Genomic DNA, 24213 nt, shown 5'->3' on the forward strand with positions numbered 1-24213 from the left:
GGCCCGGGGGCGAGGGGAGAGCCTGTGGAAGCAAAAGAGGAGACAGCCCAGAAACACCAACCTTTCAGATGCAAGGAGGAGGAGGAGCCAGAAAAGGCGGCTTGGAGAGAGAAGCCAGAGCAGCTGCTCAAATTAGCAACAGAGAAGCTGAGAAGAACAGCCCCGGGAAAGGACGGCTTCCTGGAGGAGCCAGAGGGGACAGGGAAGGGATGGGGCCACCTGGATGGGCCTGGGCCAGACTGGAGGAGTGAGGCAGGAAGCAGGGAGAGCAGCAGGGGGCTTCTGCCCAAGTCCTTGAGCTGAGTGTGGCAGAGCTGAGCCAGGGCAGTGGGAGATGCAGCGGGTGGCGGATTCCAGGGTTGTCCAGAGGCCACGCGAGGGCTCTGTACAGGCTGGACCCAGGGGTGGTGTGGTAAATACTGTTCCCAAATATTATCATTACTGCACAAAGTGACGGGTACCCCATTTCTCTGTAACAGCATCTGTGACACCAGGTACAATTATTTGTGTTCCTAACAGTCCCCTGACTAAACTGTAGTCTCCTCGAGATCAGGAACCACAACCCAGGGACTGAATGGCTTGGAGGAAGTGTCCCAGGGAAAGGGAGCAGTCAGTGCCAAGACCTCCGGGGGAGTCGGGGTAGGGCTGAACAAGAAAAGGTAGTTAGGTTAGTGTTAGGATGACGGTTGGAAAGGAGGTGCAGTATGGCATGAGTGTAGGGATCGAGAGGCCGAGTGGCTTGGAGGCAAGTAGGGGGAGCCTGAGGGCCACACAGTCTGGGATGAGGCCTCAGGGATTATCCTGAGCGTAAAGGGCAACTTGGGAAGGTGTTGAGCAGGTGAGTGAGTGGCACGGTCTGCTTTGGAAAGCTTCCTCTGAATGCTGAGTGCAGAGCAGACGAAGAGAGGGCAGGGATGAGAGCAGAGAATCCAGTTAGGAGCCACTGCGGTCACGCGGGAGGGAGACCACGCGGCCTCGACAGATGGCTGCAGTGGAGACAGAGAAAAGAGGTCAGCCCAAGATACGTTTTGGAGGTCAAGCTAGTCAGCCCTGCAAGTGGATGGGATGTGGGGGTGAGGGAAAGGGAGGAGTCAGGGTGCCTCCATCATCTGGGTGCTGGGGGGGGGCCATGGGGAGCCCCGGCACAGGATTCCCACCCTTGAGCTCCCCAGCTGACAGAAGCGCTAAGATTGGACCTATTCTTCAGATCCAGCGGGTCGGGGTGACTGTTAAGAGACCCCGTCTCCCCTGTGCCACAAGCCCCTGCCCTGGGGGGGCATGACGGAGCTGGTGTGAAGGACATGAGGACAGTCTCTGTCTCAGGGTGGAGGAGGGTTCCATCGGGCCTGGGGAAGCACTCCCTTGGAAAGCTGTGGTCACAGTGCCAACACAGACCCTTTTCCAGGCTCCTCTCAGCCCCAAAGTCGGCCTGGTTCTTTCCAGAAAAACCTTCCTAAAGGTGAGGAAGGGACTCACAGAGGATACAGGACACGAGCAGCCATCCGTGTATCCTGCGCTATGCTGCCCCTCCGTATCTCTCACCTACAGCTTTTTCAAATGATCATTGTTCTTTGTATGAACACTGGAGAATATAGATAAGCAAGATTACACATGTCATCTCACCCTCCCAGAAGCAGTCATCTTAACTGTTGGTCTGCATCGTATAGAGTACTGATTATGAGCAGGCTCTGGAGCCAGACTAGCTGAGTCCAAATCCTGGTTCTGTAACTTATCAGCTCTGTGGCCTTAGATAAGTTGGATTACCTCTTTGTGCCTTTATGTCCTCAACTGTAAAAAGAAGATAATAACAGCACTTATTCCGCAGAGTGTTGTGGGGATTAAATGAAGTAATGTGTGTAAGATACTTAGCATAGGACCTGGTGTGGTAAATTTATATGACTATTGCTATAACTATGTAAGTATCCCCAAAATGAAATTATATTGTATGTTATTTTTCACATTCTTTTGAAACCTAACGTATCATGAGTAATTTCTGTATCATTAAATCTTACTCAATATAATAGGGGAATAGTATTCTATGGTATGAAAGAATATTCCTGTGATGTTGGACAATTAGCTGCTTATTTCTTTCCTTCTTTGTTTTATTGTATCTCCCCCTCTGCCTTCCTTCTCATCGCTTCCTTCTTTTCTTGCAAATGACGTGATAGACATCCACACAGCTAAACCTTAGAGCACATGCTTGAGCATTTTCTTAGGATACATTCTTAGAAATTGGCAAGCTCAGTCAATAGGGGTCTAGAGGTTTTTGGTTTTGTTTTTTTGTGTGTGATTAATTCATTATTTCTGTGAGTTTCATTTGGCTTGTGCGTTTTGATTGCTTGTTGCTTTAATTATTTCATTGAGTGAAAAATCTCTGGCAATAGTCACTTATTAGTGGTCAACTCCCACCTACCTTATGGTTTCAGTAGGTCACTTATCCACGTGGTCCTGAATTCAAAAGGGGCCACAGGTTGGCAGTGCACGGTCTCTGTCCTGTCCTGTCCTCAGCCCCTAAGTTCCCTCCTCAGAAGTGACCAGGGTTATCAGTATGAATGTTATATAAGGGGATTCAGTTCTTCCTGGTGTTATGACTCTAAGATGCATCCAAATTGTTGCATGTAGCTACAACAACAAAATACCATAGACTGGGTGGCTTGCGCTTATTTTCTCTTGGTTCTGGAAACTAGAATTCCAAGACCTAGGTTCTGTTGAGAGTCCTCTTCTAGGCCTGCAGACGGCTACCTCCTTCCTTCTTGCCGTGTCCTCACATGGCAGGTGAGGAGAGAGAGCAAACTCCCTGGTATCTCTTTTTAAAGATTTATTTATTTTTATTTACCTATTTTGGGCTGTGCTGGCTCTTGGTTGCCGTGAGCTTTCTCTGGCTGCGGTGAGCGGTGGCTACTCTGTTGGGATGCGTGGGCACTCACTGCGGTAGCTTCTCTGTTTGTGGAGCACAGGCTGTAGACACGCAGGCTTCAGTAGCTGTGGCACACGGGCTTAGCTGCCCAGTGACATGTGGGATCCTCCCAGACCAGGGATCAAACCTGTGCTCCCTGCCGTGGCAGGTGGATTCTCCACCACTGGACCACTAGGGAAGCCCCGGTGTCTCTTCTTATAAGGACACTAATCCCATCATGGGGCCCTACCCTTATGACCTCAACCAACCCTGATTACCTCCCCAAGGCCTCTTCCACAAATACTCTCACACTGGAGGTTAGGGCTTCAAAATATCACTTTTGTGGGGACCCAGTTCAGTCCATAGCAAACCTCTTTGGAGTCTGCTCAGGAAAAGAAAGCCCTGGGGGACATCCAATCTGACCTCCTAGTAATGGGTAGCAGCTGTGATATATCAGGCATGGAGGGGCCAGCTGAGCATAAACAAAGGCCTCCATCTAGGAGTGACTGGCCCTGTGGATGTCCCTTGAGGATAGTGTAATGATATCATAATGAAACTCTGCTAAAATAGCTAAGCATAAAATGCATAATTAAAAAGCTTTATATAAAGGCACATTTACAGCACACACACAATTTAAAGAAAACAAATATTGTTTATTTTCTTTTACTAATTCATCACTTTTTTAGTCTCATTCTGGGTTTATTCCCCAAACCCAAGTTATCATTTTTCCTTTCAACTTTCCTTTAGTTTTTTAAAGTATTCTTAAAGGCTTACACCTTTAAGAGGATTTCATGGCCAGACATAGGTGGAAAACGACTGAACATAATAATATCGTTTTTATCATCAAAGTAATTCGTGCACATGTTAAACACTTCCAACAGTACGGGAGGGCAGAGAATAGTGTCTCCCTCCTTTGCTCCACCACACCGGGGTGTGTTTCAGAGGTGCCCATCATTAAGTTGCTTCTGTATCCTTCCAGAAATATTTATATAGACTTGCAAGCTTATGTGTGTATATATGTGTATTCTCTGAAAAACCAGGATTTTTAATTATGTTTTTTTATTTTATGCTGCTAAGTCGCTTCAGTCGTGTCCGACTCTGTGAGATCCCATAGACAGCAACCACCAGGCTCCCCCGTCCCTGGGATTCTCCAGGCAAGAACACTGGAGTGGGCTGCCATTTCTTGGAGAAGGCAATGGCACCCCATTTCAGTACTTTTGCCTGGAAAATCTCATGGATGGAGGAGCCTGGTAGGCTGCAGTCCATGGGGTCGCTGAAAGTTGGATATGACTGAGCGTCTTCACTTTCACTTTTCACTTTCATGCATTGGAGAAGGAAATGGCAACCCACTCCAGTGTTCTTGCCTGGAGAATCCCAGGGATGGGGGAGCCTGGTGGGCTGCCGTCTATGGGGTTGCACAGAGTTGGACATGACTGAAGTGATTTAGCAGCAATACATGAATACATTCACTCCATGAAGAGCTGAAGTATTACAGACAGGTTAAAGTTCCCATCCTCTCCTTGCCCAAAGGCCACCATGGTTATAAACTTAATTTCTGTATTTCCAAGATATTTTTGTGTGCATTACATACACATCCACAAGGAAAATACATCATGTCATTTTCTGTGTTCCCGTTCCTCCCTTCCTTCCTCTCTCTCTTTTCTGGTAAAATACACATTACATAAAATTTACCATTTTACCAATTCCTAGGTATCCAGTTCTGTGGCATTAAGTACGTCCGCACCATTGTGCAGTCATCCATACCGTCTATCCGCACAGCTCCCTCTTCACCTGCAGAACTGAGACTCTGTCCCCATTAAACGCTAACTCCCCACACCCTCCCCTGTCATCTCTGATGCCCAGCGTTCTGCGTGTAGGAATCTGACTGCTTTCGGTTCCTCTTGTAAGTGGAATCATACGATATTTGACCTTTTGTGACTGACTCATTTAATTTAGCATACTGTCCTCAAGATCCCTCCTGTCAGAATTTCCTTCCTTTTCAGGGTACTCTGAGGTGGCTCAGAGCATCTAACAGGTAAAAGTGTCCAGCTTGGACCTGAGAACAACGTGTGGTTTCACTCTACCATGGGGTCGCAGAGAGTCGGACGTGATTTCGTGACTGAGCACACACATACTTGTGATTATGGTTTCCTTCTGTCTATGGCAAATGATCCTGGTTTCCTTTCTTTGATACTGATATAAAGCTTACTTTGTAAGTGAATGCCTCAGTTAAAAAGTTAGTCTACGGAATTCCCTGGTGGTCCAGTGGTTAGGACTTTGTGCTTTCAACACCGAGGCCCTGGGTTCAATTCCTAGTCAGGGAACTAAGATCCCACAAACCGTGTAGTGTGGCCAGAGAAAAAAAAAAAGTGAGTCTGCTCAAAGAGAAACATGAAGTGAAGACCTGTCTGGGTTTGAATACAGAGCCCACCACTTCCTAGCTGTGTGACATGGGTATGATACTTAGTTCCTCTGTGCCTCAATTTCCTCATCTGTAAATGAGGCTGATCATTTTTCCCTCCTCTAGATTTCTTATCGGATTAAATGAGATCATGCATGTTAGGAGCTTAGTACCCTAGCACATAGTTAAGCACTCAATACTATTTGTTAGCATTATCATATTATTAATAACTTTAACTTCATTCATCTTAAATTTCTCACACCTCCTGGCTGCTTGGGAAGTCAGTGGACGCTAGGGTGACTGGACAGTCGTGCCCCATCTGAGAGCGCCTCCCCCTAGACCAGTGGTTCTCAACCAGGGACAGCTTTGCCCCCAAGGCAACATCTGACAGTGTCGTAAGACACCGTGGGTGGTGGGTCGAGGCCGAGGGTGATGCTGTATGTCCCACAATGCACCCACCTGCCCCACCCTGCACCTTGTACCTGTGTCTACCCAATTCAGCCAGCTCATCACTTCAAAAAGACACTTGAACTTGTACTCCAAAGACCTCAGTCTCGGTTTCTCATCCATCAAATGGGGATGTTGAAGGCTGCCTTGCCTCTAGTTCTTACACTGACTGTTGAGCCTCTTGATCACTTACCTGGCCTACACTGTCCCTAGAGGTCTCTTCCTGTCTTTCCCAGGTCTTAGGAAACCTGTCCGATTGACTTTTCTCCATTTGCATTATTTTTGGGTGTTTCTTGTTCCCAGAGCAGTCTCTGGGGCCCCATCGCCACCACCTAGAACACTGCAGAGCAGAGGAGGCAGAGAGAGTGAGTGAGAGATGGAGAGGTCCTAGCCCCTGCCTTCTCTGAGTGTCCCTGTAATCCTGGGTCTCTTTCCAGTCACTCCCTGACACGTATAAGTATTCTATTTGTATATTGATTTGATTCCTCTCCACACACCTCTCCTCCTGAGGACAAGAAACCATGCCTGCCAGTGTCCCCAGCAGCCTGCACAGTGCCTGACACATAGCAGATATTCATGAAGAGTCAGAGAGGGGGAAGGGTGAGGGGATAGGTAAAGAGAAGGAAGAGAAGTGAGAAAAGACAGAAGAGGGGGGGTGTTGAATGAATGTCAGATGCTGAGATCTAAGGAGAAAAGAGGGTCAGGACCGAGGCTTGAGCACTGTATGGACTAGCTGGAGAGAGGGGGAGGCATGTGAAGAGAGAGGCAAAAAAGGATGAAAAGGGTGGAGAAGAGAAAGGAATGGAGACGCACGACTAGAGAGGCACGTAAGTGATGAGGCACGGAGACCAAGAGAACGTGCAGGCGCAGAGCCCTGGGGAAGAAAAACTCACTCAACGCTGAGCTTGCGGAGGGAGGAGGACCACCCGCAGGATACTGCCGTGTTTCTATGGAGACGGGGATGCTCTGGGCGGGAGAGGAAACACTACACGAGAGAGAGGAGGCAGAGGGATGGGGTGGGTTTTCCTCCTCCCTAGGCTCTTTCCTCACCCCTGCCTCAAGCTGGAGATTCAGGACCAAGAATGGGGAGGTGGGAGTGCACTCCCCCGACCCCTCAGAGCGCCCTGGGGATGCCATCTGCCACTTCTTCATCCCTGGCAACTGACCTTCCTCCTCTCTCCAGGGTCCTGGAGGGTCTTGGAAAGTGCTAGGGGAATATGGGGAGATGAATGGGTCAAGCCCTCTCCAGAGGCTCCTCCTCTTGTCCTGCCCCATAAATGATAGAGCACCTCTGGGCTCAGTTCTGGGTCTTCTCGTCAGTTTCTATAATGTCTAGCCCCGGGAATTTCCATGTCTACAGCTCCCACATTTATATCTCCAGCCCTGAGTGCTCCCTGAGTTTTCTTCCCTATTTGGGTTTCTCAAGGGCATCTTCAAACTATGGAACTCTTTCAACTCACCAAGCTCATTCTTGCCTCAAGGCTTTTTGCATTTGCCATCCCCTTTGCCGCAAACTTCGTTTCCCAGCCGTTAAATAGAGGCGGCCTCCCCTTGAACATTGTATGGACTAGCTGTATGGAGAATTGTCTTGAAGAAGGCGAGCACAGGAGAGGGGAATGAAGGCCTGCTCCTGTGTGTGTGTGTGTAAAATCAGAGTGCTGTTGAGGCGCCCTGTGTCAGTGTGAGGAACACATCCTTGGGGATGTGCGGAAGGACTGTCCTATTGGAAGGTGGGGGATGAGACCAGAAGAGGCAGAACTCAGGCAGGGAGGAGTCTGTGCTGTGGTGAACGCTTTCTCACATATGGTAGTTGAAGGAAGGAGATGGCAAAGCCAGGGGTCCCTACCCACCCTGGGGACTAGCTGTGTCTTGTAGGCAGTGGGTAGAACTGACTACCACCCCCACCTTGTCATCACTGTCATCTTAAACTCAGGTCTAGCACCCTGTGGGCCTGGCATGGGGTCAAGGGCCCCCTTGCTCCAACCTGAGCCTTTGGGAGCCTTTGCGTCTCAGACACAGTGATGCAGTCTCTGTCGGACTGTCAGACACTAAAAGGGCAATGTCACTCCAGCAAACACAGTCAAAAACTCTCACTGCCAGGAGGGGGAGATCCCAGCCTGGAGGTGGCCTACTGAGCCTGGAAAATGGCACTCAATAAAAATTTGTTGAGTAAATGACAGAAATAGAAAATAAAGAATGACGAGGATGAGGGAGCGATGTGCCAAGATACTAAAGGCAGATGAAGGAGGTGACCCTGGTTTGCTCTTTTCCCCTGTCTCCAGGAGGGCTTCCTGGAGGGGTTGTTGATCTGATGGGGCAGGCAAAGGCCTTGCGTTTCTGCTCACCAGGCATGAGGCTCTCCTAGAGTCTAGTTTCTAGGTCGGTGAGAGATTAATAAGCTCCTGGGTTGATGGGTGGAGTCGGGGTGCGGGGTCCCAGCCTACGGGGGGCTTTTGGTGGTCCTCAGGCTCTGGGAAGTAATCAACCCCTTCTCTCTTGCTTCCTGACCTGGCGGTGGGCTCGGCCCGGCGCCCCCTCAGCTCTGTGCCTCGTGTTGGGCTGCATGATCTTCCCCGACGGCTGGGACGCCGAGACGATCCGAGACATGTGCGGGGCCAAGACTGGGAAGTACTCCCTGGGGGACTGTTCGGTGCGCTGGGCGTACATCCTGGCCATCATCGGCATCCTCAACGCCCTCATCCTCTCCTTCCTTGCCTTCGTGCTGGGGAACCGGCAAACTGACCTGCTGCAGGAAGAGCTCAAGCAGGAGAACAAAGGCGAGTGGGCGTGCTTGGCGGCGGCTGCCGGGTGGGGCGGGACACCTTCCGAGTCAAGGGAAGCCCAAGTAGGAGCCCTTACAGAGAGGCCAACTGCCTTGGAGACAGTTTGAGGTTATCCCTCAATCTAAACATTTGCAGGGGCCTGACCCAGCAAACCCTACCATGAGTATAAACCCAGGAGAAATGTGCATAAATGCTCTTGGCAGCAGTTTCAAAATCGCAAGCAACTAAAAGCAGCTTGGAGGATGGATAAATACATGGTGATGTAGTCACATCACGGGATTGTTTACACGTGTGGAAATGAATGAATGCCAGTTTTAACAATGAATGGCTACATCCTAGAAACACAGTATTGAGGCAGGGGGACTCAAATTCCAGAAGATGACAGAGTGATAATTTTTTAAAGCTAAAAACTAAGTAACACTACACTAAATACAGTTTAATATTGTATTTAAAAACAAACAAACCAAAAAACCCAAATGATCAATACAGAAGGTAGGATGGTGGTTCTCTGTGGTCGAAATGGAAGCAGAGAGGCAAGGATGTGAGGTGGGGGACAGGTGGATGGGTACACATTATTGGTGAGTTAAGTTCCTGCATGGTGAGCCTACAGATGTTTGGTACAGTATGCTTTATACCTAGTACAGTACACATAAACCTCCATATGTATCAGGTAACATTAATATAAAGAAGAAATTGACACCACCAAGGCCAGAGGCTTAACCACTGTTATCAGATGCTTACCTATGTATCTGTGTACATCCCTTTATGAAATCCATGGTCGTGTCATGTTGATACAGGAGAGGCATCATGGAAACAGATCCCTCCTCAGATTGCCCTTGGTGCTCAGTTCTAGAGCACATCTTTAAGACCTTTATCATTTTATGGAATGCTTAGTGTTACGTAAGATGACAGAATTGTAGGTTCTTAACCATTCTCCTTGTAGGGGCTGTTAGGGAGGCTCCCTGTTTTTTCTTTCTTTTTTCTGTTACTGGGAAGGTCATTACAAGAATGACCGTCCTGGTCTTTGTTTTCTGTTTTCTCAGCGTCTTTCCCTGAAGTGGAATTGCACACTCAAAATTGTAATGATAATTCCAGATTGTTTTCTAAAGGAAGATCCAGCCTCTGACCCAGGGGCCCACACTGCCCCTGGAGAAGGCGGGGACACTCTGCCTGTCTGGGTGCCTGTTTTCTGCCTTGAGAAATCGGATTTCACCGTTTTCTTAGTCTCAACCTTCCTTGAACTGCTGGCAGATGCTGGATCTATGCTCAGCACTTACCTTTAATTACGTTCATCTGAGTCTCTCGTCTATAAAATGGGCATAATGATAGTGATGGTTATTAGCTCATTTGCCAGGAGGTAGTCTAGTATTGTGGTGTGAATACACCTGGGCCATGATGGCAAATTGTTTGTGTTCGAAGTAGGATGAGCTAAGAAATGACTTTACCTCTTTGAGCCTGTTTCCTGCAGTACCTAAATGAAAACGGTGGACAAAAGAGAGTAAGACTCAGGTCCTTTTTATCCCCTGAGGATACTCAGAGACCTGATCTGTGGAGGTGTCCGTCCTCTTCTCAGTATAATGGGACCTGGATACAAGCAGGCACACAAGATGACCACAGGAACACTTGCCCTGGTGCTAGGCTTTGACTCCCCAGACTCTACCCAACTCATCCCACCTGCCCAGAAGAACCCCTCAGAATTGTCTTCATGAGATGAGACCAGGGATGAGGGGAGGCCCTCCAGGTTCAGAACAACCTTTTCATTTCATCCTTCTGAGAAGCTTCCTTCTACAAGTCAGACGTTTCTCATCTTAGAGGAATCTGAGTGATACTGACTCATGTCCCAATCCCTGTTCTCCATGAGGTTTCCTGCTCTGAGGAGAGTGATCCCCTCCCCATGATAGGGAAGACTCAGCCTCCAGTCTAACATGTCTTAGAGGTGACTATTAGAGTAAGAGAAAGAAGAAAGAGCAGATTTTGTCTAATCATCAGCACTTCCCCAGCTGTGGTTTGTGTAAAAATTTCAGAATGCCAAAAAATATTGAGGATTTTGTAGCCTATTTCACGTAATGTAGGTTATGTAAATTTAATGTGTTTTAAATGAAGGTTACCATATATTAAGCATTTAGTAAATTAGAAAAAAATTAAATTGGTTGCTAATACTTTCACAGTATATAAGTCAAATCATTATGCTGTACACCTCCAACTTATACAGTGCTGTATGTCAGCTATATCTCAATAAAACTAAAAAGAAAAAAAAAAAAGACGGTGTTGAGAAAGATGCCACCTTACAGGGCTGTCCGGCAATGAAGCAAAATTATGCCTATGAAGGGGCAGGTGGTGAAAGCTCAGTGAGAGCTGTCACTTGTCACAGCTTCCCATTAGGCAGGCACCGTGACCATTTTATAAGTGGGATGGCCGAGGTCTGGAGAGGTCCAGTAACTTACCTGAGGTCACCTAACTGGTAGAGCCAGGATTTGAGCCCAGGTCCAAGTCCGAAGACCAAGTTCTTCCCTGCTGGCAGGCCCCCTTTCAGAGCCCTCCTGAGCCTCTGAGCCTCTGAGGCTCCTGTCTCTGGAGTCACAGACGCCTGGTGCTTTCTATGGTCTTCGTGTGAGGTCGGAGCCTGCCCTCTGGTGGCCGCTTCCAGAAGTGCAGTACAAAGACAGACGTGGCCTTTTGGAGGGGGTTTGGCCATGTGGGTCCCACTCAGCGTCCTCTCCTCCTTCCCCAAAGCGCCCTAAAAATGACATAAGGGAGCCCGTTTGCCTTCCTTCAGCATTTGGGGATTTCCTTCCCTCACTGGGCACTCAAGGTGAGTGAGCTTCACAGCTCAGTTCTGAGCCAAAGCCCTCTGGAACAAAATTAAGCTCTGCTGTGCTGGCATTTTCACCGTGTACTATGTGCAGAGCCTGGCGTGCTGCAGTTCATGTGGTCACAAAGAGTCGGATACGACTGAGCGACTGAATTGAACTGAGAGTCCTCGGCAGGCATCATTTATGTCTTTTGACCCCTCAGAATCACTCTGAAGAAGTAGGCTATTATGTCCGTTGTACAGATGAGGAAATTGGGGCTCAGGTTGAATGAGCTGGCTCAAGGCCTCCCAGCTCATCAGGCCTGGTGGCATTTCAGAACCTGTGCAGCTCACCCCTCCACCCAGCTCTGCCCTGAGGAGAGGCTGAGGGAGCCCCAGTGCCGGGCGGCCTCTGACTTTCTCCAATTCTCTGTTTCTCTTAGATTTTGTGGGCTCTACAGTAAGCTCTGTGTTGCGGCCAGGGGGTGATGTCTCCGGATGGGGAGTCCTCCCGTGTCCTGTTGCTCACACACAGGGACCCTGAAGGCCGGAATCACAGCCCAGGAGTTGATCTGCCCTCAGCTTGTCCTGTCTCCTGCCCTCTCATCCCTCCATTCACGCTCCGAGGGAAGACCCCGATCTTGGACTGACCTCACCTGCTATCTGCCTGCGAACTCTGGGCTTTGAAGAGAGGTTGGGCCTGACATGCAGCCTGGGGGAGGGGAGAGGTCCTGCAGACCCTGGGGGTCTGCACTTCCTTCAGCTGACCTAAGGGAGCTGGCCCCCAGCCCCTGGCCGCCTCCTCCTCTCCAGCCTGGCTGGGGCCCTGCTGAGTCTGGGGAAAGAGGAGCTGTGGCTCCCCACCAGGCTCCCCGAGTCTGGGGGGCTGCGGCCTGGCTCCATCCTCGCCTCCTCTGGTCCCCACCCCCTGCAGAAACTATTCAAGATACTGCTCCAGGGCAGACTGGACTCTTTCCTACCTTTTTTCTTTTTTGCCAACAACGGTTCCATCATCTCCTTACAGAGCTCCAGGCACCACCGGCCTCCCCGAGGCCCCTCTGCTCCAGCCTGCTTCTAGCTCTCCTGAAGGAATCCGAGCTGCACCAAGGGAGAAAGCACAGGGCCTCCAAGTCTGCTGCTGACTGGGGCCCTGTCAGCGCGGACTCTGAGCCAAGACGGCCGCTCTGGAGGCTGCGCTGACTCCTGTCTTGGTGGCACGTGGCTGCTGCAGGCTGGGGCTGAAAGTGGCTCAGCCTGGGGCTGGCCGTCTCCTCCCTGCGTGGACGGCTCACCAGGGACTGGACCTTGACCCTGGCCTGTTTTGTACAGCATAGACTTCTTGGCCCTGTTGTCAGGGTTAGGGGTTGGGGGAGGGGCCCATGAGTGGGGAATTAGGGGACGCCTCACCCCTCTGCCCCATCTCATGTTGTCCCCCCCACCCCTTCTGCCAAGGGCAGAGACTGTCTTGCCTCTTTGATACTTTTCTGCATAACTTGAACTTGCAGGTCACCTCTGAACAGGGTACCCCCTGTCCCCATCCCCAGGCCTTGTAACCCTGTCCCCACCTCTTCTTTCTCCCTGCCCACCTCTCACCTTGTGGTTTGCCCACGGTCTCAAACCCAGTGGGCACGCTTGGAGCCGAGGCATGAGTGAATGTGTGTGTGTGTGTGCGCGCGCGCGCGCGTGTGTGTTGGGGGTAGATGAAGGGTCTTCTTTCTCTCCCCTGCCCCTGGGAGCACAGGATAGAGACTGCAGGTGTGTCTGACCTCCCGTCACTGCCTGGGGGTCCTGGTGGTAGAGCCATCTGGTCTGGGGTGTGGATGGCCCCCTCCAGCCCCCTGTTGGGTGGCTGGTTAGCTTCATCTTGTGTGCCTACTTCTGTCTTCAGGTACCTGCTGCCTGGCCCACTGTGGAGGGGCAGTGGGAGGCCCCTGCAGGCTCAGTGGGGAAGCACGTGGTCACCATGTCATGTCGGCCTCAGCTGAAGGAGAGAGGAAAGCAGCGAATGCCATGTGTTCACAACCTGTGTTCATTTTCCCTGGACCTGGACCTCAGAGTTAGGGCTGCCAAGAGACCCTAGAAATCCTCTGCCTGAGTCCCCCAGCTGGACCCTAACTGGAATCAGATGCTCGGTTCTGGGAGGATTCCTGAAACCTGGAACGTGCTCAGTCCTGATCCCTGCCCTCTCTATTCCCTCCTCCTGGGCAAACACCCCCCCTCCCCCCTCCCCCATGCTCAGGCCCCTGCACTGTGCCCCTCCTCCTGCTCCCCCCAGGGTCCCGCGCTGAGTGAGAGGGTGGGGGGAGCCTGCGTGGGGGGGGGGGGGGCAGAAGTGAGTTCCTTCAAGATCCTAACCAAAGCCCGATGTTGGAAGCCATCAGGAGGAGGGAACAGGAACAAGTGATTAGAAATGGGAAGACAGACACAGGGGAAAGAGGAGGCGGCACAAAGATTGGGAGAAGAGGGAGGGATGGAGCTATGAGAAGGAGATTGAACGAGGTATTACAAAATACAGAAAGAGTGACCAGAGACAAGGCAGGCACAGGAATGGTAAGGAGGCAGAGGAAGAGGTGAGTTGCAGGGGGCCAGGTGCTGGGGAAGAAAGGAAGGGGAGGGCAATGGGGAATGGGGAGCCGCTGCCACCCGCGGGAGCCACAAACCCCTGTGCGCTGCTGGCAGGAAGCTTGGGACCTAGCTCCTAAGAGGCAGAGGTGGGGCCCAGGCAGCCATGCCCCACCCTGTTGGGAAGGAATTGCATCTAGGTGATTGCCCAGCAGGTTAGCGCCACTGGAGTGGGTTAGTGGTAGAGAAGGGGTGGTTTCCTTTGGAGTGGTTGGACGGTTTCCCTGTCACCATCCGCCCAGCCCCCTGCTGCCCTGACTGAGGGGCAGTGGGCAATGCACCCAGGAGCCTGGGGTTAGGAGGAGAGTGTTGGTGGGACTGAAGGAACACCAGGGTACCTTAGGGAAGGGAAGGAGGCTGGAGTGGGTACCAAACCAAAGTCCTGTCCCAGAGGCTTCAGCAGAGGTGGGAGCAGAGCAGGAAGGAGGTGCTTCAGCAAGGCCCCTGGTGAGGCTAAAGCGGCAGCGAGCCAGGACCCAGATGGCTCTCCGGGGCCAGGAAGCCACCACAGCGAGGACGTTTGTGTTTCACCTCACTCATACCCGGCAACTTGGCTTAAGCCTTTGGGAGGAGGCGGAAGCAGAGGAGATCGCCTGTTCCCAGCTGAAAGAGGCTGAGCTGGGGGTGAGCGGTCCACTGAGGCACTCCTCCCCTCGCCATGCCTGGACCAGAAAGGGATTCCTCTGCCTGATGCAGGACTCTCAGGAGAGGCCAAGGCAGCTCCAACCTCAAGGGGGTTCAGAGCACTGCTTGCTCAAGTCCTTCCAGGTCTCAGGATGTGAGCACTTTCCTCTTTGGGGATCAGTACCATGGGTAGGTTCAAGATCTTTTTCAGGCCTGTTATAGCCAAGAAGTTGGGAGCTTTTAGAGAAGGCTGTGTGGGGAAAAATTCCTGCCTGGCTGCCTGTTGAGGTTCCTGCTTGGGCACAGGGGACTCACCCTTCTGCAGCTCCCAGTGTGAACTGAGGGAAACCAAAAAACCCTCTCTTTGGAGAAGCTGGGATCTTCCTGGCACGAGAAACTTCCGCAGGCCCCTGCCTGGCTCAGGGCTAGCCTTCAGGTGGGACTGGAGTTTCCTGAGAAGGGAACAGGGAGCCACAGTCCTCCCCTGAGCTCTGACCAGCAGAGGGCCCGTGCTGTGTGTCATTAGGATAGCTTGGTGTTGTCTACAACCATTAGTAAGTTCTGTCTGAATGTGTCCTCGCTGTTCATCGTCCAATTTGGTAACATTGATTTTGGTCCTGACCCCTTCTGCTGCTGCTGGATTTGAGCTTCAGTGCAGGTGGAATGATGTTCAAATAAAGACACACTTTATATCACCCATGCTAGCTTCTCCTTCTCTGAGTTGGCCCCCAGGGGATTAAGAGGGGTGAGATTCAACCTGACCCTTTGTACCAGGTATAGCCGTGTATTAACAGACTTTACATGAAGGTAGCTGGACCACGACTGACACAGAACTCAGCACCGTCTTCAACCCTGGCTTTCATCTTCAAGGACACCTCATGGCCTTGTTTGGACTTGTCACTTTGGTCCACATTTCATTTTAAGGAGACTTCCTGAGATCCCACAGGACTGAGTCACACCACACACCTAACTGAAATGTAGTCTGTTAACAACTAAAACTGGAGTTGTTTCCAGGAGAGAGAATAGTTGGCCACTTTGCCAGCTCCTGATTGCATGGGCTGGAACACAAGGCTCCACCATTTCCTCCTGAGTTGCTGTGGGCAAGTCCTTTCACCTCTAAATCCCCACTGAGTAAATGGGGATGATGACAGCGCTCTCAGGGAACTTGGAACAGATGAGGGAATGCCTGTGAATTGTGTTGCAGTGTCTTACACATAGTAACGTGGCCCAGATGGCAGCTCTATTGACTATAACTTTTGCATTTGGGAATTGAGCCTTCATTCAACACATTTTGAGCGCACAGTTATCTGCTTAGAACTTGAAAAAGAAAATCAGAGCCTCTGTCTTAATGGTCTGGTTGGGGATATTAACATGTAACAATAATGTGAAATCTGCCTGGTGCAGGGTACTGTGGGTAAAGGGATACGTTACATGGCTTTAGGTGGGGTGGGTAGAGCAGGGGATGGATGGTCTTACTGTAGAATGAACAGGAGGTAAGTAGGCAGGAGCCAGGAAAGCCATTCATGAAAGAAGGCAGCTGGGGGAAAAAGGCTGAGATGAGAAACAGAATTGAACCTGTGGAGAAGAGCAATTTAATAATGCTGAACTGCAAAGTGTGAGGTAGGGAGGGTCAGAGATTCATCTGGAGAGATCAGCAAAGGCCAGATGATGACAAAGCTGGGACTGTTTACAGCAGTTCAGACCTAAGAGCAACAGGGAAGGATTTTAAGCAGAAAAAGGACACAATTAGATATGCATTTCAGATAGATCCCTCTTCTTGTGGTGTTATGGGGGCTGAGTTAGTTGGGGAAAATTTAATAAAAAGGAAAGCAGAAGTCTGGCCTGAAGCAAGGTGGTGGCAGTGGTTTTGAGAGAGGTAAAGAATTTAACATTTAGGAATCTGAATTATACTTACTGACAGGGGTGGTGGTGGTGGTGGTAAGGGATTAAGTGGCAATGAGGAGCGTTAAATTTTTTGTTTGAGGGGAAAGGGAAAAATTGCCAGTATAGCAAGGGATGAGATAATCAATTTGAGACATACATGTGGGACATCCTGATGGACTGTCCAGTAGTCAGCTAACTGACATGGCTTTGGGGGCTCAAGAGAAAGATCTGGGCCAGAAACCTGAGCATGCAGGTAACAGAGACAAGTGAAGCACAGACGAGCTTATTCAGGGTGGCTGTGTTGTGTGAAAAGAGAACTGAGTTGCAAAATGCTGGCAAACACTAATGTATAATGGTCAGAGGAATGGACGTCCAGGAAGAGTCAGAACTTTGACGAGAATGATGAGAATGTGGTGTTAGGGAAACCAAGGATTTAGAATTCAAGGGGAAGTTCAACTGGTCAAATGTAGTGGAGAGGTCCAGACTTAGGGACTTAAAAACGGGTCCCTTAGATTTGGGGACAAAGAGTCCACTGTTGAATTTGGTAAAAGCATGTCCAGAGGAGTGAGAGTAGAATCGAATTGAGGTCTGTTCAGGGAGAGAACGGCAGGTGACTGAGGATCACCGTAGAAGTGTGGATAAGAAGGGGACATCAGTGGAATTTTTTCAGGAACTGTCAAGTATAGTGAACCAGCAGTGGACAAGGATCAGCATGTGATCCAGAGGAGACTATGGAATCTCTTTTCAACATGGAACAGTTCTGAGTGTTTGTAGGTCACGGCTGCTAAGAGTTTAAAGATAAAGAGAGGATGACTAACGGAAGAGAGGAAGACTCTTTTGTGGGGTAGAGTACAGGGCTTAAGTACAAAGTTTAGGGAGCTCTTGATGGCAACCTGCTCCAGTACTCTTGCCTGGGGAATCCCACGGACAGAGGAGCCTGGCAGGCTACAATTCATAGGGTCACAGAGTCAGACATGACTGAAGCAACTTAACATGCACGCACGCATGCATGCCTGATGGCATCCAGTTCTTCAGTGAAGCAGGAGGCAAGACTGTCTACTGAAAGTGAAGGGAATGAGTAAGAATTATCAAACTTTAGAACAGTTGCTAATGAAGCTGTCAAAGGATAAAAAAGGATCAATAGAAGGACTGACAGGTGACTGAATTTGTGGTGGCACCAACAGATAGGAGGGCAGGCACAGAAGGTAGACTATAGACTGAAAGGCAAGTGCAAGGTAAGGCGACTCAGAGATCCACCAACAGATCAAGGCTGGATATGGGAAAAGGAGAGACTGCAGTGGGGCAGACTGATGCAGAAAATGGAGAAATGAAAGCACTGAAGTTTACACAAAGCAGCTGCAAGGTTAGGAGACTGTAGCTAATCAGAAAGTTGGGTATTTGACCTGAATAGTCTGGGTAATTCTTGAAAAAGATTTTGAGATGCGAGGTACCCTGGCTAGGATGTCCACCCCCAATGGTGACAATAATGGCAGAAATGTAGGGGCAGGAGACAGGCCAAAGTTGCTCCAAGTATCAAAGAATCAGAGTTTGGATGGTTAAGACCACAGCAGGAAGAGGGATGAAAGCACAATAACCAGTGCGTGAGCAGCAGAAGAAATACAGATTTTTAATAGAAGGTACAAGATGTATTTTGTCTGGAAACACTGAGGGAGAGCCTCCATGTGATAGGGTATGAGAAAGGAGCAGCCTCCATGTCAAAGATCTCAAAGGAGAGGGTGTCCTAAGGAGAGGACCACATTCAGTTAAGGTCAAGACACAATATGGAGGAGCTAAGGGTTTGTCTATCATAGAAAACAGCACTGCAGGAAAGACTAGAGAAGGGCGGGACAGAGAAAGACAGAAGGATGGTGCGCTGTCAAAGCAGAAGCACTGGGCAGCCAGGTGGCACGGAGAGCTGTCATCATGCGAAGTGACTAAGGAGCGTGAAGCCTGCAGAGCTTGCCAGACTCCAAGTTTACAACAGAGCTCTAGTTTAAAACCCTTTCAAATCTCCTGAGGCAGGGCAGGACTGGTGATGGCATACGCTGGCACCCGTACAGATCTGGAGGTGCTGGAAAGCTCACCTAGGTATCGAAATTCAACCTGAGTGGTTGGCGGCTTCTTCAGATTCATCTACTCATTCAACCAAACATAGGTTGAATGCCTGTTCTAGTCAGGTACTGCTCTAGGCTCTAGAAATATGCAAATAAGTCAGACAGAGGCCCTGGGTTCAAATGACCTTTGCAGGGCTGTTTGCCTGTTTATTGTGGCTATGTAAGATTCTGCTCCTTGTTTTGTTAGACATGTTGCAGTATAAAACAAATGTACAGGTAGATGAACTATTATACATAATCTTCTAACCATAACCAAAGAGACTCTTGCTAACCACCCCAGAAGCCTTTCAAGCGCTCCCAAACACTATCCCCTTCCTTCTCTCCTAAGGGTAACCACTGCCTGGAGTTTTAGAGTAATCACTTCCCAACTTTTGTAATGTCTTCATCCAAGAGAGCATCTTCAAACAAAATGGTTTAGTTTTGACTATTCTTTGGATATGTCTTTACCACTTGGTTTCTTTTTATCCCTCCTTGCAATGTGTTGAAGAAACTGGACCATTTGTTATGTAGAGTTCTGTAGCTGGGAGTTTGCTGGCTCTATTCTTGTGGTTCAGTTAAACGAGTTTCCTCTGTTCTCTGTACTTCCAGCAAATTGGATCTAGATGCTTATTCACATTCAAGTGTGTGTTTGCACATTTTAATGACTACTTCATAGTTGTTTTCTTCATCAAGATACTGTCTAATTGCTTTTGTGTAATTAGGGGTTGAAAAATAGTGATGCTCCAATTCGATCATCCTCTTATTTGTGGGAAAGCTTCTATAAAGAAAAACATCCTCATTTTCGATCTAGCCTATACAGTTGTATAGGAAAGGCAAGACTGCTGAATTCTTTCCTTTTCTAGTTTTCAGAAAGAGTTGCTTTCCTAACATTCTCCCAAGATGAACAATTATTTGTGTTTTGTTACCATTATGAACTCATGGATTTAAATGTATTTGATTCTGACACATTTATCATAACTAATGCTCAAAATGTTGTATCATTGGTCAGCAGAAGCCTCTTTAAACGTAAATCATCTTTGATAGTGTCATTGCTCCTTTGAGGGGCTTCCCTGGTAGCTCAGCTGATAAAGAATCCGCCTGCAATGCAGGAGACCTGGGTTCAATCCCTGGGTTGGGAAGATCTCCTGGAGAAGGGATGGGTTACCCACTCCAGTTTTCTGGCCTGGAGAATTCCACAGACTGTATACTCCACTGGGTTGCAAACAGTGGGACATGAATGAGCAACTTTCACTTTCTGATATGATAAGATGTTCCAGGGTGGTCCTGGTACATTTCCTCCCTCAGACTAAAATCTGCCATTTCTCTAAGAAGCCTTGCCAGTTGACAGAGTTAAGACAGACACATATATATGTAGATATGGGATCTATCAATCTAATCTATCTGTGACAAAATACATCAAGTTAATACTGATACACGGAAGGTTTTGGCCTAACATTTGTTAACTTTTTATCTCTAAGTGAACTCTGGTTCTCATGACTGGATTCATTTATCTCACATTAAAGCCATCAGATATAATACCATCAATGTAACCACCATTACAAGAATATGTAAAACCATATTCTTTCCTGTTTATTTCTTTGTAGTTGCACTGTATTTACAACTAATTTACACATACACCAGCTGCTGTTGCAGTTTCACCTTACATTCTGCATTCATTCTTAGTTCTAACTGCATATAATTAACTATCAGACTTTCTGCTGATGTTTCTCCAGACAGTTTAAAACGGTCACCTCAATCAGCTGTTTCTAACAGATTCCTACGAAAGAGAATTAACAGGAAAAAAGCTCCCCAAGTTCTATAACATAGTTGGTATGAAACTTTTGGTTCATAGTCTGAGTATTTTAAATGTATCATTCTCTCTTGCCATAAAGTGTTGCTGTCAGGAAGCCTGATAGAGCTTAACATTCTTCCATTAGAAATAACTTTGTTAGGAGGGCTGGATATCTACCAAGGTTTTCATTTTTGCTTCTTCTTTTAATGCCAACAATTTTAGGATGTTTTGATATTGGGTTTGAATCCTGGGTTGAATTTACAAGGTATGCAATATATTCTTTCAATTTGTGGTTTGAAATATTTCAGGAAAAGTTTTCTCAAATTATAACTTTTGGTATTGTTTTGTCTGTCTTTGGAAACATCTATTTTACGTGTCTTTTTTTCCCCTGGTCTTTGTCACTTAAGGAAAAAAGAGACTTTTTTAGAGCAATTTTAAGTGCACAACAAAAGTCAGAAGGTAGAGATTTCCCATATTCTCTCTGCCCCACATATGCACAGACACCCCCATTATCCACAACCACCATCAAATGGGACATGTTACAACTGATGGACCTACACTGACACACCATAAAGTCCATAGTTTACCTTAGAGTCACATTCTGTGGATTTGGGCAAATGGAAAATTACAAGTCTCTCTCATTACAGTATTATACAAAATAGTCTCACCACTGTAAAAATACTGTGTTCTGCCCATTCATCCTCCTGTCTCTTCAACTGCTGATTTTGTTACTGTTTCTACAATTTTGCATTATCATTAGAATCACACAGTATGTAGCCTTTCCTGATTGGTTTTCTCTACTAGTAGTATGTATTAAATGTTTCTCCATTTCTTTATGGCTTGATAATTTGTTTCATTCTAGTGCTGAATAATAATCCACTTTTCAGAAATACCAGTTTATTTACCCATTCACCTACTGAAGGACATCTTGGTTGCTTCCAAGATTTGGCCATTTATCAATAAAGCTGCTGTAAACATCTATGTGCAGGCTTTTGTGCGGACATACATTTTCCCCTTCATAGGGCAAACACAAAGAATCCCGACTGCTGCACTGGTGCGGCAGGAGTACAGCATGTTGAGTTTTTAAAGAAACTACCAACCTATTTTCCAAAGCGGTTTCATCTGTTTGCACTCCCACCAGCAATGAATGAGAGTTCCTGTTGCTTTACAACCTCATCAGCATGAGGCAGTGTCACCGTTTTGGATGTTGGTCATTCTAATAGGTAATGACATCACACTATTGCGTCAATCTGCAGTTTCCCAGTGACGTGTGCTGTTGAACATCTTTTCACATGCTCCTTGACCATTTGTACATTAAGTATCTGATCAAGGTCTTTTGCCCATTTAAAAACAAGGCTGTTTTCTTTATTCTTGCCAAGGGTATGATAAGAAAGCATTCTCCAGGTAACTGCAAATAGAGCTTTATTTGAACTGAAGAGCTCTAGTAGGCTGTATACCTCCTTGTGGGTTTCAATTCTGTTGGACCTTAAAATGTATCCACATCTTGAAGTAGAGTCTTTAAAAACCAACTTGTCTGACTGATTTGCTAAACCCTTTCAGTAAATTAAACACTACTCCTTTCCTTACCACCATTTCTGTTCTCCAAGTTTTTCCAGGTAAAAATTTTTCTCAACTTATACTTCATGACTTCAACATTGTCTACCGGATCTTCTAATTAGGAAAATCCATTTACTTCTCAAAAAAGTGCTATTCCTTCTCATTTCCCTTCTGTCAATTTTCTCAAAGAGTTAAGCACAACCTGTATGCAAAGCTCTATAAACATAGTAAAATCCTGACCGTAAAGAAGCTAGAGTCGTATTAGTTGACATAAAAAGTTTATGTAAGTGAAATAAAGCTAGACGTGTAGGCTGGACCTACAATGTGAAGGCTATGTAGATCTGCTGTCATACTGTCCTCAACTTCTAATTAAAAAAAAAAAAACAAAAAACTGAGGTTATCATAAACATTTTAGTTTCTCGTATATAACAAGTCCCATTGTGAAATGATCACCACAATGTCTAATCAAAGTCCATCACCACAGCTACAAAACTGTTTTCTTGTGAGGAGAACTTTTAAGATCTACTCCTTTAGTAACTGGCAAATGCAGTATTATTAACTACAGTCATCACACTGTAGTTACATCCCTAAGACTGACTTAGTAAAGTCCAAGATTGACCTTTTTATCGCCTTCACCCGTTTTGCCTACTCCTATTCTCAACCTCTGGCAACCCATTACCAATCTGTTCTCTGTATTCATGACTTGATTTTAAGATTACCCATGTAAGTGAGACCATATGGTATCTGGTCTTTTCTCTTATTTCACTTAGCATAATGCTCTCAAGGAACATTTGTGTTGCAAATGGCAAGATTTCATTTTTTGCTTATGGCTGTCATTGTCAATACACATTTTATTCATCCATTAATAGACACACAGGTTGTTTCTGTATCTTGGCTACTGTAAATAATGCTGCAGTGAACTTGGGGGTGCAAATGTCTTTTTGGGTTGCCGTTTTTTTTATCAGATAAATATCCACAAGTGGAACTGTTGGATTGTATGGTAGTTCTATTTTTAATTTTTTGAGGAACATCCATACTGGTTTCCATAAAGCTTGTACCAATTTACACCCCCACCAAAAGTGCACATGGGTTCACTTTTCTCCAGATCCTCACTAGAACTGATGTCTTTTTGATAACAGCCATGCTAACAGGTGTGAAATGATACATTACTATAGTTTTTGATTTGCATTTCCCTGTCGCTTAGTAATGCGGAGTATCTTTTATGGTACTTGTTTGCCATCTGTATGTCTTATTTGGAAAAATGTATTTTCAGATCTTCTGGTCATTTTTTAATTTCAACTTTTTATTTTTGAGTTATGATGTGCAAATATCTTCTCCCATTCATTTTGCCCATTATTTCATTTGCTTGTGCAGAGGCTTTTTAGTCTGATGTGGTCCCTTGTTTACTCTGGCTTTTGTTGCTTTTGCTTGTGGTGTCAAATCCAAAAAACCATCACCAAGTCCAATGGCAAGGAGCAGACTGCCTTATGTTTCCTTCTAGAAGTTTCAGTTCTTACATTCTAGTCTTTAATCCATCATGAGTTAATTTTGGAATATGGTGTAAGATAGCTATCCCATTTTATTCTTTTACATGTGGCTGTCCTGTTTTCTCACTTACTGAAGAGACTCTTTTCCCTATTTATTCTGGGCTCTTCTGTCATAAATTAATCAATCGTACATGCACGGATTTATTTTGGGGTTCTCTGTCCTGTTCCATTCATCTGTCTGTCTGTTATTATGCCAGTACCATACTGCTGTAATCACCATACCTTTGTAGTATAGTTTGAAATTAGGAAGCATGAAACTGGCCTCCAGCTTTGTTCTTTCTTAAAATTGCTCTGGCTATTCAGGGTATTCTGTGGCTCCATATGTATTTTAGAATTGTCTATTTCTGTGAAAAATGCCACCGGAATTTCGTTAAGGATTACACTGAATCTGAAGATTGTCTGATTACTTACCGTTGAGTTTTAAGAGCTTTTTGTATGTTGGGTAACAGTCCTTTAATTAGAGGTGTCTTCTCCAAGTATCTTCTCCCAGTATGTGGCTTTTCTTCTCTTGACACAGTCTTTTGCAGAACAGATGTTAGTTTTAATCAAGTTCAGCTTACTTCTTTCAAGGATGGTGGTATTGGTGTTATACTTTCTAGATTGTTATCATCTAGGTTTGTTTAACAGTCACTTTTATGTTTAGGTCTGTGATCCATTCTGAGTTAATTTTTGTGAAGTGTAAGGTTTGAGTCTAGATTCACTTTTTTTGCATATGGATGTCCAGTTATTCAAGCCCCATTAGTTGAAGACTATTTTTTCTCTATTGTATTGCCCTT

The 24213-nt window shown here is 47.1% G+C and overlaps 1 protein-coding gene and 1 non-coding gene across 2 annotated transcripts in view; both read left to right on the plus strand.

The window, feature by feature from the left end:
• The window catches only part of LHFPL4 (LHFPL tetraspan subfamily member 4), a 31208-nt gene extending 15949 nt beyond the window's left edge, over positions 1–15259 (plus strand). The window contains exons 2-3 of the mRNA XM_061396331.1: positions 8285–8521; positions 11762–15259. Coding sequence (XP_061252315.1) covers positions 8285–8521; positions 11762–11862 — 338 coding nt within the window. The 3' untranslated portion in view covers positions 11863–15259. The remainder of the gene's footprint in view (positions 1–8284; positions 8522–11761) is intronic.
• On the plus strand, positions 5148–5220 carry TRNAE-UUC (transfer RNA glutamic acid (anticodon UUC)). The gene has a single exon. It is a non-coding gene; the product is annotated as a tRNA-Glu (tRNA).
• Positions 15260–24213: the final 8954 nt, after the last annotated feature.

The sequence above is a fragment of the Bos javanicus genome, chromosome 22 (assembly GCF_032452875.1).
Source record: "Bos javanicus breed banteng chromosome 22, ARS-OSU_banteng_1.0, whole genome shotgun sequence".
Lineage (NCBI taxonomy): Eukaryota > Metazoa > Chordata > Mammalia > Artiodactyla > Bovidae > Bos > Bos javanicus.